Below are 15,825 nucleotides of genomic sequence, written 5' to 3' on the forward strand. Positions count from 1 at the left end.
CAGCCGTTCACTCCAACATGCTAGCTCTGCCCCCGTCATGTAGCTTTCTGTTACCCTGGAGGTCCATCAGTCTGTGGTGAGGGCAACAGAGGATGCCTTTGATAATTCATTGACAATTTTGATATTTTCCTGTTCATAAATATCTGGTACGATCTTCATACTGAAGTGGGTGCGAGAGGGGATTTTGTAGCGTGACTCAAGCACTTTCACCATATTTTTAAACCCTTTGTTTTCCACAACAGAGTATGGCCTCATGTCTGCAGCAATAAACATCCCAATAGATTTGATGATGGCTTTAGTCCAGTCTGATTCGTCAGCAAAGGGCTTAAATGCCGCGGTGAGAAGTTGTCTCTTGGCTGAGTTGACTCCCGTCACTGACACACCAGGGTGATGACACTTTAAATGTGTGGCTACGCTCGATGTATTTCCATGATCATACAACTTTCTTGTGGTACAATGCCTTCACACCGTAATGATGTTGTCCACCACCCTTCTTCCGTCATCATATTTGACAGGGAAGCCAAAATGCTCCCATACATGAGACTTAGTGAAGTGGGAGGCTTTTCCAGTTCTTCAGCTCCTCCCACTAGCCATGGCTGTCACAGCTCTTTTTTTCTTCTTTGCTTTTTGCATTGTGAGCATCCAGGATTGATTCGTTGGGATTCAACATGCCCCGTTCTCGTGAACAGTACACACAACTGTTTTTAAAAAAAAAGAATCGAATCAACCTTCAGGCTTCAGAGTAAAACACAGCATCTGTCTTGTCTTTATCTTTTCACTGCAACTCTGCGTCGAGATGTAGGGAATTATTACTTTAAAAAGTAACAGTGGCAGTAAAACTGTATTTCACACTATGATGGTTAAACAATTGATCTGCGGTTCACATGCATGGCGACCGTGGGGGGTGATAAGTACGGATCACGGCTCAACTACGGTCCTTTACACCACCAGTATGTATTGATATTTAGGCTGTGTGCCTTTTTGTCATTTCTTTTAAAATGTGTGTAGTTCTGTTCTTGAGCTGTTATCTGTTAATGATCTGTATTATATCATGTTTCCAGATGTGTGGACCCCAGGAAGAGTAACAGCTTTTGCGACCTCTAATGGGAATCCTAATAAAATACCATTCTGTATATTGTAACATATTTATTGAAGTAGGATATGCAGGCTATAGGAATAGGCCACCTGGCATGGCCCTGCTGTGGGCTTGCCCGGTCATCGCTTTACTGTGGGGTTCCAGTCAATTTGAAATCAGCTATACATCAGTCATATTACGTCGTCGTCGTCACTCGGGCTGGGAATTGCCAGGACCTCACTATATGATATCACGATACTTGGATGGCGATACATGTGTATTGCAATTCAATACATTTTTATTGGGTTTCAAATGTTCCAAATGTATTACTCACCATTGAATCAAATTTTATTTGTCACATACTTTGTAACAACAGGTGTAGACTATCAGTGAAATGCTTACTTAGGGGCCCATCCCAACAATGTAGAGAAATAATATAAGGTATAAATACACAATGAGAAATGATATCTTGGCTATATGCACAGGGCTACCAGTTCTGAGTTGTGCAGGGTTATGATATTGAGGTACATATACAGTGGGGAGAACAAGTATTTGATACACTGCTGATTTTGCAGGTTTTCCTACCTCTAGCATGTAGAGGTCTAATTTTTATCATAGGTACACTACAACTGTGAGAGATGGAATCTAAAACAAAAATCCAGAAAATCACATTGTATGATTTTTAAGTAATTAATTTGCATTGTATTGCATGACATAAGTATTTGATCACCTACCAACCAGTAAGAACTCCGGCTCTCACGGACCTCTCCAACCTCTCCACAATGGCCAAGACCAGAGAGCTGTGTAAGGACATCAGGGATCAAATTGTAGACCTGCACAGGGCTGGGATGGGCTACAGGACAATAGGCAAGCAGCTTGGTGAGAAGGCAACAACTGTTTGCGCAATTATTCGAAAATGGAAGAAGTTCAAGATGACGGTCAATCACCCTCGGTCTGAGGCTCCATGCAAGATCTCACCTCGTGGGGCATCAATGATCATGAGGAAGGTGAGGGATCAGCCCAGAACTACACGGCAGGACCTGGTCAATGACCTGAAGAAAGCTGGGACCACAGTCTCAAAGAAAACCATTAACACACTACGCCGTCATGGATTAAAATCCTGCGGCGCACGCAAGGTCCACCTGCTCAAAGCCAGCGCATATCCAGGCCCGTCTGAAGTTTGCCAAAGACCATCTGGATAATCCAGAGGAGGAATGGGAGAAGGTCATGTGGTCTGATGAGACAAAAATAGAGCTTTTTCGTCTAAACTCCACTCGCCGTGTTTGGAGGAAGAAGGATGAGTACAACCCCAAGAACACCATCCCAACCGTGAAGCATGGAGGTGGAAACATCATTCTTTGGGGATGCTTTTCTGCAAATGGGACAGGACGACTGCACCGTATTGAGGGGAGGATGGATGGGGCCATGTATCGTGAGATCTTGGCCAACAACCTCCTTCCCTCAGTAAGAGCATTCAAGATGGGTCGTGGCTGGGTCTTCCAGCATGACAACGACCCGAAACACAGTCAGGGTAACTAAGGAGTGGCTCCGTAAGAAGCATCTCAAGGTCCTAGAGTGGCTTAGCCAGTCTCCAGACATGAACCCAATAGAAAATCTTTGGAGGGAGCTGAAAGTCCGTATTGCCCAGCGACAGCCCCGAAACCTGAAGGATCTGGAGAAGGTCTGTATGGAGGAGTGGGCCAAAATCCCTGCTGCAGTGTGTGCAAACCTGGTCAAGAACTACAGGAAACATATGATCTCTGTAATTGCAAACAAAGGTTTCTGTACCAAATATTAAGCTCTGCTTTTATGATGTATCAAATACTTATGTCATGCAATAAAATGCAAATGAATTACTTAAAAATCATGTGATTTTCTGGATTTTTGTTTTAGATTCCGTCTCTCACAGTTGAAGTGTACCTATGATAGAAATTACAGACCTCTACATGCTTTGTAATTAGGAAACACTGCCGATTTTAAAGGTTATCAAATACTTGTTCTCCCCACTGTAGGTAGGGATAAAATGACTAGGTAACAGGATAGATAATGAACAGTAGCATCAAATGTCTGTTGCGGAGAGACAAGCGAGCCATGAGAAAACGAGTTCTCTTTAACTCAGTCAACTTCGGTACAATATGCTATGGGGAGTGGCACTCTCGAGACCTCGATTGAAGGATCTTACAATTACACCTGACAAGGACAATAAAATTCACTCCCCGTTGGAAGCCTTCCACAGGCTCAGATTCATTCCATCAATTATTTAGCTCTTCACTTCATTTACAGTAACGATTCACGATACTAAAACAAACAATTCGAACGCGAGACTGTCTTGCATTGCTGCAACTAATCTGTCCCATAGAGGTAGAGCGTGCTCACCCCATGGACGTTGTGTGCTGAAGCTTGTACTTGTTTTCTAATGTCTCTTTTTTTTTTTTTTAGTTAATATTCAGTTTATTAGTGCAATGAGTAAGATGGCTAAGAGAACGACCTAGACAACGATGGCTAAGCTGGGTTCTGGGTCATGCCCCCTGTCAGGGTTATAGCATTTTTCTGAAAGATACTCGCTCTCTATGTAGTTTCTCTGCTTGGAGGACGCTCGGGCGGCTATCGCTCGAAACCGGTCCGTGTGCACATTGCCACGTACTGTATACAAACTCCCTGGAAAGACTTGTAGAATTCTTCGGCTTTCCTTTCCAGGGACCAGAGATAGGGTGGTCAGCGCAAATGTCTTGTGTGCCTGCGTGTGGTGCATGGTGTGGCTGCCTGCGCCCAACCCTGGCAATGTGTGCTCTGTCGCCGGTTACGGGAGGCTTTTTGAACAGCGAGAGCGGCCAGGTTCGGTGGGTAACCCCCGCCGAGAGTCTGCCTCGGTCAAGCACAACTTGTTTCTCTTCCCAGACTTGTTGATGAAGGGTCCTTTCCCACCTCGGTGATCTGGTCCTACGTTGACTTTCGAGATCGGGCTAGCTAAACAAGTGCCGCAAAGCATGCTAGCCAGGTTGGCTAATTTGCCGAGGCGAGTTAGCTATAACTGTGGGACATATCTGATTGACCCTCCGCAAAAACACTACTGTGACAAGTTCCCCACGTTTGGCCAATGGGATACTACATCAGCCATTGCCAGAGCCCCCTGTGCCCGTAAAGGGGCCATGCTTCATGCAGGCTATAGTCTCATGGCAGCACAGCACGTAGGTAACTTGTCCATGTTTAATGCTCCCCCGCCTGTTGTCCCGGGCAGAATTAGCAAGCGAGGCAAGAGATTTTGTTCCTATGGGCTAGAGGTTTACCTCCGAAGATTATTGCTACCATTCCAACTACAAGGGCACCCTCCACGAGAGGACTGTATGGGTATAAGTGGCCTGCATTTGACCACACTTGCCAAGATCAAGGACTTCTTCCTTTTCGGTGCTTTATAAGGGGCATCCTTATGTTTCTACATGAGCTTTTCAAGCATTCTCTGCTTTAAGTGCACATGGCCGCTGTCTGAGTGTCATGTGGGAATTGACGGAACCTCACGGATGGGTGCTCACTTCCTGACGGTACGGTTCCTGAAAGGTGTGTGCAGTCTCAGACCTGTCTCTAAACCTATTGCGCCCACATGGGACTTGGAGCTGGTTTAAAGCATTGTGCGGCCCCCTTTGAGCCTCCGGAGTCGGTGGATCTGATGATCCTCTACAACAAAACCTACCTGCTCATGGCTTTGGCCTCGGCCAAAAATATTGGGAACCTCTGTTATCAGTACACCCTTCCTGTACTCAGCTTGTGGAAGGGCGTTCTCTAAGCAGTGTGTCTCCAGCTGGATTGTGGCAACTATCTCGATGGCATATATAGGCAAACGTTACCTAGCGGTGTACGCGCCCGCTCCACCATGGGTCTGGCAGCGTCGTGGTCGTTGTTTAAAGGGTTGACTATTGGAGATCATTTTGAGCATCACTGCACAATTTTGTGAGGTTTTGTCGCTTGAATGTCACTGCTCCCAGTAAAGCACGGTGTGCTTACAGCTGGGTCAGGGGAAAGTCACAAGGCAGCGCTCCATAATCACAATACCCGCATCTCGCGTGGTCAGGTCTGGGTTGTCTGCCATGGGCTGTTTAATTTAATATCAATTGGGGTTGGCTTGGGGGGTGACTATTTCCCCATAGAATATGGTACCGAAGTTGACTGACTGAGAGAATGTAATGTTATGACTATAACCACAGTTCCCTGAAGGAGGGAAACAAGGTCCCGCACCACCCATTCCTGGGCTCGGTGAAGAAGGGCCTTTTCATATAAGGAATGAAGCCGAGCGCTTTTCGCCCGTGGAAGGCGGCACTTCCAGTGAGGCACGGGTTTCATCGGCCTTGTCAGGCGTGATTGTAGAGCCTTCAACCGAAGTCGCGTGAGTTCGGCTCCCCATAGTATGTTTTACCGAAGTTGACTGACAGCAAGGCAACAGTAGTCATAACGTTACATTTTGGTCAGTCATCATGGAAATAAGTGCCAAACAAATTGTCTCTTTAAAAAGATGGAAAACAAGCTATGAAGTAAAAATAGTTGAGTTTTGGTGCAGGTACAGCCAACTAGCGCCAAAATAATATTGCGACATTGTCTATACGATATATTGTCAATATATGTCCTGATATGTAACTATCTAAACCTCTCCCTTGCTCTATCCATGTTGTGTCCAGGCTGTCCCAGAAGGGGACTGGTTCTGCCCGGAGTGCCGTCCCAAACGGCGAGCCAACCGCCTCACCTCCCGCCAACGCTCCTCTGTCGACTCTGAGGAAGAAGTGGAGGAAGAGGAGTCGTCAGAGGATGAAGTGGAAGAAGAATCGGAGGAAGAGGAATCAGAGGAGGAGACCGAGGAAGAAGAGAAGAGGTGTGTTTTGAGCGTCACTATACTTGTAATTGTGTTGATAGTAAATTATCTTAAAACCAAAACATTGTATTCATATATCCGAAGTTTCCCTTCCTCAATTCAGCCTCCCTCTTCTCCTATAGTGTCACTAAAAAGGGCCGGACTGCTGTGAAACCTCCTGTGCCTACTACCAAAGGCAGTCGGTCAAATGGCAGGACCACCAGCAGCTCAAGTCATTCCACTCCCCGGAGCCAGCACACTACCCCCAAGCAGGCCCTCTCGGCCGGGAAGGGAGCCTCCGCGAAGTCCTCGGGGAAGAAGCCCACCCCAGTCTCCAACAAGCCCACCCCAGTCTCCAACGGCAGACGCCCACCACGGCCAGGCAGCAGAGTCAGCTCTCGGATCAGTCACGAGATACTGGCCTCCAGCGGTACCTCCAGCAGGACAAGCAGCCAGCCTACTCCATCTCCCTCTCAGGCAGACTCCCGTAGAAGACCAATCTCCGGTAAGACCAGTTCTGCGAAATGTTTCTGTACAGAAGTGTTGAATGTTAATTTTGTAATGTATAGTGCCTTCAGAAAGTATTCATACCCCTTGACTTATTCCATATTTTGTGGTTTTACAGCCTGAATTCCAAATTGATTAAATATTTTTAAAAATGTCTCCTCTCTACACAAATTACCCCACAATGACTAAGTGAATGTGTTTTTAGAAATAATTTCAAAATGTATTAAAATGAAGTTCAGAGATCTGTTACATAAGTATTCACAATAGGGCTGCGGAAGTGGCCTAAAAATCATATTAATTTAATTATTTTTAAACTTACGGTCGATTTTCACTTTTTAGGTTTTTTTCTCCGAGTAAGCTTTGTACAGTTAAAGGTCAGATACATTATTTCTGATTGAAATGCAGTGTAATGAATACGACGAGGCTTGTGAAATTATACTTGTGCTTAATATAAGCCTTCCACAGTCAAGACCAACTAATTATTTTATCAAAATAGTTTAACCTGCTTTTTTGCAATCACTGATCAATCAGGCTTTCATAGCTATGAAAATGTCCTTTTTGTTACAGATTTAACCAGAACCATGCATAATGCACATTCACTTCTTGTAGCAGGCATCATAGAAAATGAACACAGGTCTCATAAACAGTCTCTTAAGAACAAGCCCACGTGCTAGTGAGTCCATGCAACTTATGTTTTCACTCCTGGACTTATTTAGGCTTGCCATAGGAGGTTGAATACTTATCAACTTCAGCTTTTAATTTTTTATTAATTTTACGTTATGGGATATTGTGTCCAATCTACCAATAGGTGCTCTTTGCGAGGCTTTGGAAAACCTCCCTGGCCTTATGCTTACACACAATCTCCATTTAACAAATTCAGGCTAACACAAAATGTGAAAATTAAGGGGTGTGAATACTTTCTGAAGGCTCTGTAGCGCTTGAAAATCCTCAGGGGGTGTCTTCAGTTACACAACTTCCTTCTAGTTGAGTCATTTTTAGTTTTTCTCAGACAGTGCACATCTTTGATATTCACAATCGGCTACATCTTCTCTGTTCCTCCAGCAGAGGTCTCCCCCAAGCCCAAGCTGGTTCTGACTCCCTCGGTCTCAAGTTCTTCGTCCAGTCGCCGCAGCTCAGGGAGGAACCTGGGAGTCCATGAATTGTCTGCCTGCGAGCACCTGACCGTAGAGCTTGTCAGACATGAAGACAGCTGGCCCTTCATGAAGCTCGTGTCCAGGATACAGGTAATACATGACTTTTTTAAAGGTACATTTCTTTCTGTTCCAGCCTGGCTCACAGAGAAGCACATATGCGCGCATGCACTTAAAGACACACACACACACACACACAGGCAGCACTCCTATGAATACACTTTGAATACAACTAGCTACCTCACTAGGGACGCCTACTATCTAACTCAAGGGTTTCCCATCTTTTTTCCCAGGGCCCCCCTTTTTTCACATTGTAATTTTTTGTTTTTAAACTGAATTCCTACAATTCTATGTAGTTTAACAAGAATCATGACATCTTATAGGTAGGCTATTCAATGATATAATAATGGATAAGGAAAATAAATCAAGACCCCTCAATTTAATTTACTCTCAATTTAATGATTCATATGGTCTTTTACTAAAAGTGAATAGATCAATTAATGGCGAGAGTCACACATTGTGTAAGATTACTCCCTAAGCAAAGTCCAATTTCTTTGACTCCTCGACTATAGGTCTTAGCTCAGCTTCTGAATGTCAGAGAGAAATCAAAAATATCACCATATGCATCAGTTGCGTCTTCTGGCATTTTACCTCATGTTTCTATTTGTGCATCATTATAGATCTGTATAAACAATCGCAAATTTATATATATATATTTTTTAAGTTGTGTATTTTATTTATTTTTTTCCTCAAATCGGGGAAGGTCCTGGTTGTTGGGTCAATTAGACCATTCCCATTTCATGCTCATCTATCTAAAACATTTAGTTATTTGACTATATTTTTGTAAGTTAGCTGGATGGCATTGATCTTACTATGTAACAGGTGTTGGAACCAAATGTATTTTCCAGTCGTTTCGTTCAGAACAGAATATATATATATTTTTTCATTCCACTTTTCCAACCAGCAAAATAAAGTAATGGTTTATGAAGTTCCTTTTTAAACCACATTTAGCTTGACATTAAATTACTTCACCAAGTACTGTGAATAGAGCAGGTTTTTTTATGCAGTGGGCAAAAGTTAGTTTACCTGCTAGTATGGGGCAGAAGAGGTGACTGACAAAGCAGGTGGGGAGAAAGTGAGAGAGGGCTGAGGGAGAAGGCCTGCTTTGAAGCGCCGGGCATCTTATTGTTATGACATGCATTATCTGAACTAGGCCCATAGAATTATACCTACGGAGGACCGGCTTCTATGAAGAAACTTTGAATGTCTTTAGAGAGTTGGTTCAATGCTGGACCAAAACTAGAAAGCTAACAGGCTTGTGTGTGCAGAGCGACACCAGAACTAAAGCTGCAATCACTTATTTATTATTTTTTTGGTGACACGTTTTTCTACACCAGCTTCAAACAGCAGAAAATGTCATATTTTTGGTTATGGTACAATTACTCTACATTATACTTGTTTGTTTTGTCACAAACTGGAATTAGAATTTTATCAGCCAGGAAATGGCAGGGCGATTTCTACATAGTACACCTTTTAAACATGTCTTACCTTTTTTTTGTAGTTAATAAATCTTATGTGAAACATAACTATAGTATCCTTAACTAGTGTTGAAAAAGTTAATCCATTGTTTAATTAAAAATGAATCACGTTTAACGTCAGTAGTAGGCTAGTAGACTATGCTTCGGGAGGGGCAGGTAGCCTACGCGTGCACACAGTGGCCAAGATTTTCCGCTGGAATTAACTGTACGGGCAGCAAATGCACATCAATCTCCAAATGCTTTTGGTAACTTGGACAGAAAGTTCACGTTGATCCACTGAGGCAAAAAAGACACAAAAAAATTAACTACAGCGCGTTTTCTATATTTGCGGGCATGTGACAAATCAATGTTTATTTGATTAGTCGTGCGGTTACTTGTATACCCTCTGATTTATCTGTCCTCACTTCTGCAGGTTCCAGACTACTTCGACATTATCAAAAGACCCATAGCTCTGAGCACTATCAGAGAAAAGGTCAACAACTGTGAATATAAAACAGCTAGTAAGTTGATTTTTTGCTTTTACCTAAACAAACACAAATTAAGACTTGAACCATTTCCTTGTATATTGGATTACATTTATCAGCATGAAAAACTAATTTTATGCGGTCATGGTTCTGCACACCAGTTTTGAAATGATTTCTGATCATCTTTTTCCCCCTCCTATCTCACAGCAGAGTACATTGAGGACGTGGAGCTCATGTTTGCCAACTGTTTACAATACAACCCTCGGCACACGAATGAAGCTAAAGCAGGAGCAAGGCTCCAAGCCTTCTTCAACTCAGAAGTCTCTAATCTGGGGCTGGCAGACCGGACCACTCCTCCACAGAAGCGGCCCCGGATGTAAAGCTGACTGACTGAAACTACTGGGTCGTATTCATGCACACCGTTGCAAGAATTTCATTGGTTTTGCGACAGAAACAAAGTTTATTGGAGACTTCTTTTTTTTTTTTTTTTACCTTTATTTTATCAGGGAGTCATGCTGAGACCAAGGTCTCTTTTACAGATGAGCCCTGAATGACAGAAAATAAACACGGTCATAATTCAGGTAGTCCCTCTGTTTTCGTTCTCTTTTCTTCCTTTTTGTTTCTAGTGAATATGACCGTGCATTGTAAAGTCTGAACATTCCCAAACCATTTTGGAAGTGTAAATATCATACCCTCTCAAGATAAGGCAGGAACAACTATATCGTTGTGAAAGTATTTGCACTGAATATTTCAAAAAGCCTTTCTATTCGCATTCACTCAGGGTAAACAAATTGTTGTTTGAAACCAGGTCTCAACAGTGCATTTATATTTTGTATATTGGCAGCATTCCTAGACTACTATTTTTGTGCACATACTTTTTGTACTTCAGTTGATTTAGCTGAATTAAGTATTGGAACTTAATAAGGACAGTTTAATTTGTTTCATAATATTGAACATATTTTACATCAACTGTTTCAGGTTCCCATCTTTCAGTGAAACACTACACTGGAAACCGATATTATTTCTTATGTCTCTTATTTCCTATCATTCATTGGTTATTTATTTAGTTTTGAATGCAATAACTTTATTTATATTTCTATAGAACATGTTTTTGTAAAGAATTATTGGCCTAGTTTTGAGTTCAGTCTTTAGAAACTGTTTGGGATAGGGTCTAAATACTGAGTGTTGTCCCCCTAACTGTCACCTTTGCTTTGTATTTGCTATCGTGTACATTTTCCTATATATACAAATAAATTGACGTTGTTTAATATTTCTTGGTCATCTCTCACTTTTGTTGCCAATGTCTTCTAAATAATTGTGAGGCGTATTGTTTTTAGGGTAGGTGTCCATTTTTAGTAGGGTTTGAAAAATAACTTACCGCTGTCTGCCTGCATGCCTGAGTTGAATGTAGAAGTGGAAGTCCTTGCTTAGCTTTATTGTCATCAGTATGTCATAGGATAAATTCCTCCTATCCCATTCCTGATCCCGCCCGCTGCAAGTGCAGTGGCTCATACTGGCGCGCCCCTTACCACCACCTTTCTCCCCCGCTCTCTCCCAGTCCCACACACCCGGTCGGCTCGTCCAAACATTACCATATCTATTTACCCACATAATCGCAAATCATACAGGACGATCGGACAACATGGTAAACGGCTTTACTTTTCTAGCTAGATGTTAGGTAGTTTCTAGTTCGGTGTAGATGGAACTTTTTGTAACTTTGTTACACTGGGCTGTTTTCGAAAAACGTTGCTTGCTTGCATACCAATGTTTGCTTGCTGGTTATAGTTGCTTTGGACATTCCATCGTGATTAGCTGTAGCTACGAAGTTTGTTTCAAGTTAAATAATATACTGTTGTAAATTTCTAAAATCAGTTCCAGTTTAGGATTGCTGCAAGGCCTGCAGCCTAAGGCGGCCATTTTAATTTAATTATAGCGCAGTCCTCTGTCTAACGGTAATCGCTAAACTTTCAGCTCATGAAGACAAGTTGGCTTCTAGCTAACGTTAAAACCAATCCTGCTGGCAATCACATTGTCTACGCTATAAGCTTCTGTAGCTAGCTGGTTATAGAGGATAGACTAGATTACTTGAAATGGTCTTACAGGTCTCCTGTGCTGTTTGATTGCACTCGAGTCAAGCTAATAACGCGCCCATGCGGATTTCCACGCTTGTTCCCATACTAGCTAGTTTGCTGCAGTGGTCCTTGACACATGCAAAAGGTTGCTGGACACAGTGCTAGCTAGTTTCTGGTCTTATTCTCTGACAGTTGCTAGTGTGGTGGTCACTCAGTGGTCAGCGAGTACTTTTGTGATAAAGGGTTGTTAGCCAGTACACCACAGTGTTGGAATGTCCAATTGCCATGGATTGGTTTCCTGGTCGAATTGTCATCGCTATTGATGGAACACTTTGGCCAGCTGACATAGCCTATGTGGCATGCAAAATGACTCAGCAGGTGTGCTGGCAGGTAGTGTCAGAGTGAAAGTGTTGATTCATTGTAAATGAGTGTCAAAGGAAAGGAAGGTTATGATCAATGCTGCAGTCACTTGTTATTCTGTCTGCATGACTCGTATCGGTAGCTAATCTATAGCTACATACTGCATGTGTAAATGTTTGCGTTTCTTATGCCTTCTAATAGTGACCCCAGGGAAAGCATTTCCCATTTCCATGCTGTTTAGCTATGGGTCTAGATTCAATGTCCACATAATAAAGGGACATGATAATAACTATAGTGTCTTAGCAGCATTGCTCCCTGTGTTTACTAGCTATTGAACAGGGCACAACCATATTGAAGGCTGCCATTTCATTCCCCCTCTTTCCGCAGGCCTCTGGTGTCACTGTCAACGATGAAGTCATCAAGGTCTTCAATGACATGAAAGTCAGGAAGTCATCCTCTACCGAAGATGTAAAAAAGCGTAAAAAGGCTGTGCTGTTTTGCCTCAGCGATGACAAGAAGAAGATTGTTGTGGAAGAGGGCAAGTGGATTCTGGTTGGTGACATTGGGGAGTCGGTGGACGACCCATACGCCTGCTTCGTCAAACTTCTACCTCTCAACGATTGCAGATACGGCTTATATGATGCCACATATGAAACAAAAGAATCCAAGAAAGAAGACCTGGTATTTATATTTTGGTACGTTTGGGTGTTGTAATGTAAGGAGAACCATAGCTTGGTGGCCCCAGGTATAAAAAAGTTTGAGAAACACGGTCTTCGACTTTGGGTAAAATAACTGATACTTTCATTTGTGTGGTATGGAATAAGGACGTTAGTCTTATTAAATTGTTTCTCTCATTCCAGGGCACCTGAGGGTGCTCCCTTGAAAAGCAAGATGATCTACGCTAGCTCTAAAGATGCCATTAAAAAGAAGTTCACAGGTGAGTGACAATGGCTATATCAAACTGCTATTCCTGTATGTTTGACCTGATATCGTATGATCATGCTCAGTAATTTGTTCAGGTGAATTTGCATAGTCTAAACGGTTAACTTCTAGTTAACTATCTTGTTAGAACAATTTAGACGTTTTTTTTTTACCGACCTAAGTTATTTTCTTTCCCTATCTATGTTCTATAAAAGTTTCATGGCTATAGCTATTGAAGTTATTCAAAACACCAATCAATTTGAACCCCATAGAAAGTTTTTAAAGTGTGGTGTCAAACAAAATTCCCTCCGACACCCCTGCAAATGATTGAAAGGGCCTTGTTAGTATTCAACATGACAGTATAAAATGGATGGCAATCAGCTCTATACATCCCTTTCTTTCAGGTATCAAACACGAATGGCAAGTCAACGGATTAGACGACATCCAGGACCGCGCCACCCTGGCAGACAAGTTGGGGGGAAACGTGGTGGTGTCACTCGAAGGGTTACCATTGTAAACGGAAAATACTACGTGCCATCTGGATTCCAGACGCTTTCACCTTAGCAGTTGTGTCTATATAATTTGGTCCTAAAGGAATAGCTGTAGGCTTTTATTTTGTTAAGTTTTATTATCTTATTTTTTTTTCGCACAAAGGAGATCTCATTAACATATGCAAAAGCCTACAAGTTATTTTGCCAGCTGACTTAAAAAAAAAAAAAATCCTGGTATTTTTTTTATTTTATTTTTTTTTCCTTCGAGGAATGTTCACTTATCAGGTGTTTTGCCAAACAAATATGTACAGCAGCACCACACTACCTGAGATTAATAACACTCCCAAAACAAAAAGTTTAGCACTGTTTTTGCATTCTTTGCCGCCTAAACAGTGACTAGATGCTCAGTAGAGTAGGAAAATGTGAACGCTTTCTATAATGCCTTGACAGTCATATTCACTGCCCAGGTTACAGCTAAAAGCAAGTATTTTGCACTAATTAGGTTTTTCATATGACGGACGTATTTATTTGAAGTGTTCTATCGTATCCAATATGTTATTCGACCTGGCAAAACACGTAATAGACTATGCATATATGAAGCACTTTTTTGTTTATACACTACAAGTTGAGACAAAAAAGTTTCGAATAACTATAAAGAATATCTATATTTATGTCAACTAGAGATGTTACCTCAGTTTTCATTCCTGTTATGCATATGGACAAGAACAGATGAGTATTTGACTGTTCAATTGCCACCTTACTTTCATTTGAATGTACAGTACACCACCGTAAAAAGGAGGGGTTGTGGTTGCAGTTTTTTTTTTAACACTAAACAAAATAATTCAAATATATCAGTAAAGATGGCAATATGTGCATTTGGAGCATTAAGTGGAACATTGTTTTTGAGATCAGGCGAGGAGGTTGCCACTTTGCAATAAAACCTTGTGGCAGATAACAGAAAGAAGTGTCTTCTGTTCTGGGTTGTCTCTGAGTGTATCTGTTCATTAGGAGGCCTGAGAAGCAATAAAGAGATACATTATTGATTTCCTCTAACAGGAAATAGAAAGATCTGGTCTATATGCTATGCTATATTGCCTTGGTTAGTTTTTTATTCAATTAAACCAGATGCAGTGAGTGAGTGACAATCTAATGGGCTCTGTTCAGGAGGGCAGCTACAATTTAACGGAACATTCTGGTATAAATATATTGTGTATAATTGGGAATAATTTCAGCTCTACACATTATATTTTCTGTGTGAAACTCCAAATGGAAATAAGGTGGATGCTTCTTATATCTAATATCTACACTGTTGTGCGTGAAGCCAAGCTAGTAAGGCTATTTCTGTTGTAGTACAGCAAATCAATACTGACCAACCTCCGATCATACTGTATGTCATTGTGAATTGGAGAACTGTCAACTTATGTCATTGAAATATTTATAGATTGAATCATATTTTTATGTAATGCTCTTTCAACCTTAGAGAACTGCAGTTTCCCAAATTAATCAAAGTACCTTTTTTATACTCTCCATCTAAGTTTCAATGAACAGCCAGGCCAGTCTGCCCCTGTCCCTTCATTTGAACAGGGCCAAATGTTTCTAGGAAAGAGAGAGTGGTGCGTCTTTTACTGCAACTGGGCTGGGGGCCAGGCCTGCTGCCTTCTGCCTGTAGAGAATTTGATCTGCAGGCAGTGAGCAATCCTCTGCTGGTCAGAGCTATTTATGGCCAACACATGCTTTTGTGTCTTGTCATCGTTGTCCACAAATGGCAAAACTGGACAAGCTTCCAAAGAGCAGCGAAAGGGAAGCCCTGGTAGAGGAGAAGAGTAGCACGTTAAAGTACACACGCTTGCCGCCCACTACCAAGAATGCTTTTCACACTCAAGGAACAGAATAGGAAATAAGGGGATGGAAAAATCACATAGGAAAAAAATCCTTGGTGTATTAATATAAGATGTTGTAAACCCCTGCTTATGGGAAGTATCTAACGCAACAGATGGCCCAGTCCTGTGACAGCTGAAATATATGGTGTAGGTTGGCGTTGGTGTCACACCAAATAGACTTCGAACAAACTCTTGATTGTATCTCTGTCTGGACTGACTACGCTACAACTTAGTGAGCAACAAGTATTATCCAATGGTGTCCCCAGTGTCTAGAACGTTGTAGTCTACTAGTCATGGTTAGGTAACCTAGTGGTTAAGAGCGTTGGGCCAGTAAACCAAAAGGTCGCTGGTTTGAATCCCCGAGCCGACTAGGTTAAATCTGTCCATATGCCCTTGAGCAAGGCAACCCTAATTGCTTCTGTAAGTCTCTCTGGATAAGAGCGTCTGCTAAAGGACTAAACATTTAATAATGTTATGAAACTGGTCTGAAGGCTACTGCTGTATAACTTATCTTATACGGGCAAGTCAC

General features: G+C 42.1%; 2 protein-coding genes across 5 annotated transcripts in view; both read left to right on the forward strand.

Moving 5' to 3' along the window:
- Positions 1-10,842, forward strand: part of baz1a (bromodomain adjacent to zinc finger domain, 1A) — a 53,267-nt gene extending 42,425 nt beyond the window's left edge. For 2 of the 4 annotated variants that reach the window (XM_036954665.2, XM_021573960.3), the window contains exons 22-26: positions 5,743-5,933; positions 6,056-6,417; positions 7,482-7,663; positions 9,521-9,608; positions 9,780-10,842. In XM_036954665.2, coding sequence (XP_036810560.2) covers positions 5,743-5,933; positions 6,056-6,417; positions 7,482-7,663; positions 9,521-9,608; positions 9,780-9,952 — 996 coding nt within the window. In that variant the 3' untranslated portion in view covers positions 9,953-10,842. The remainder of the gene's footprint in view (positions 1-5,742; positions 5,934-6,055; positions 6,418-7,481; positions 7,664-9,520; positions 9,609-9,779) is intronic. The other 2 variants (XM_036954666.2, XM_090211025.1) reach the window with 1 other exon arrangement.
- A 200-nt stretch (positions 10,843-11,042) lies between these two features.
- On the forward strand, positions 11,043-14,380 carry LOC110497683 (cofilin-2). Its single transcript, XM_021573961.3, has 4 exons — positions 11,043-11,217; positions 12,392-12,699; positions 12,865-12,941; positions 13,330-14,380. Exons 1-4 carry the CDS (start codon positions 11,215-11,217, stop codon positions 13,440-13,442), a joined length of 501 nt encoding a protein of 166 aa, XP_021429636.1. The 5' UTR covers positions 11,043-11,214; the 3' UTR covers positions 13,443-14,380.
- Positions 14,381-15,825: the final 1,445 nt, after the last annotated feature.

This window comes from Oncorhynchus mykiss, chromosome 19 (assembly GCF_057628025.1).
Source record: "Oncorhynchus mykiss isolate SJ-2025 chromosome 19, ASM5762802v1, whole genome shotgun sequence".
Taxonomy (NCBI): Eukaryota; Metazoa; Chordata; class Actinopteri; order Salmoniformes; family Salmonidae; genus Oncorhynchus; species Oncorhynchus mykiss.

What these genes read in the sequence shown, in the direction of transcription:
- LOC110497683 (XM_021573961.3), top strand. An exon ending in GACCTGGTATTTATATTTTG is followed by an intron (nt 12,700 to 12,864) that starts GTACGTTTGGGT and finishes CTCTCATTCCAG; the next exon opens with GGCACCTGAGGGTGCTCCCT. An exon ending in CATTAAAAAGAAGTTCACAG is followed by an intron (nt 12,942 to 13,329) that starts GTGAGTGACAAT and finishes CCTTTCTTTCAG; the next exon opens with GTATCAAACACGAATGGCAA.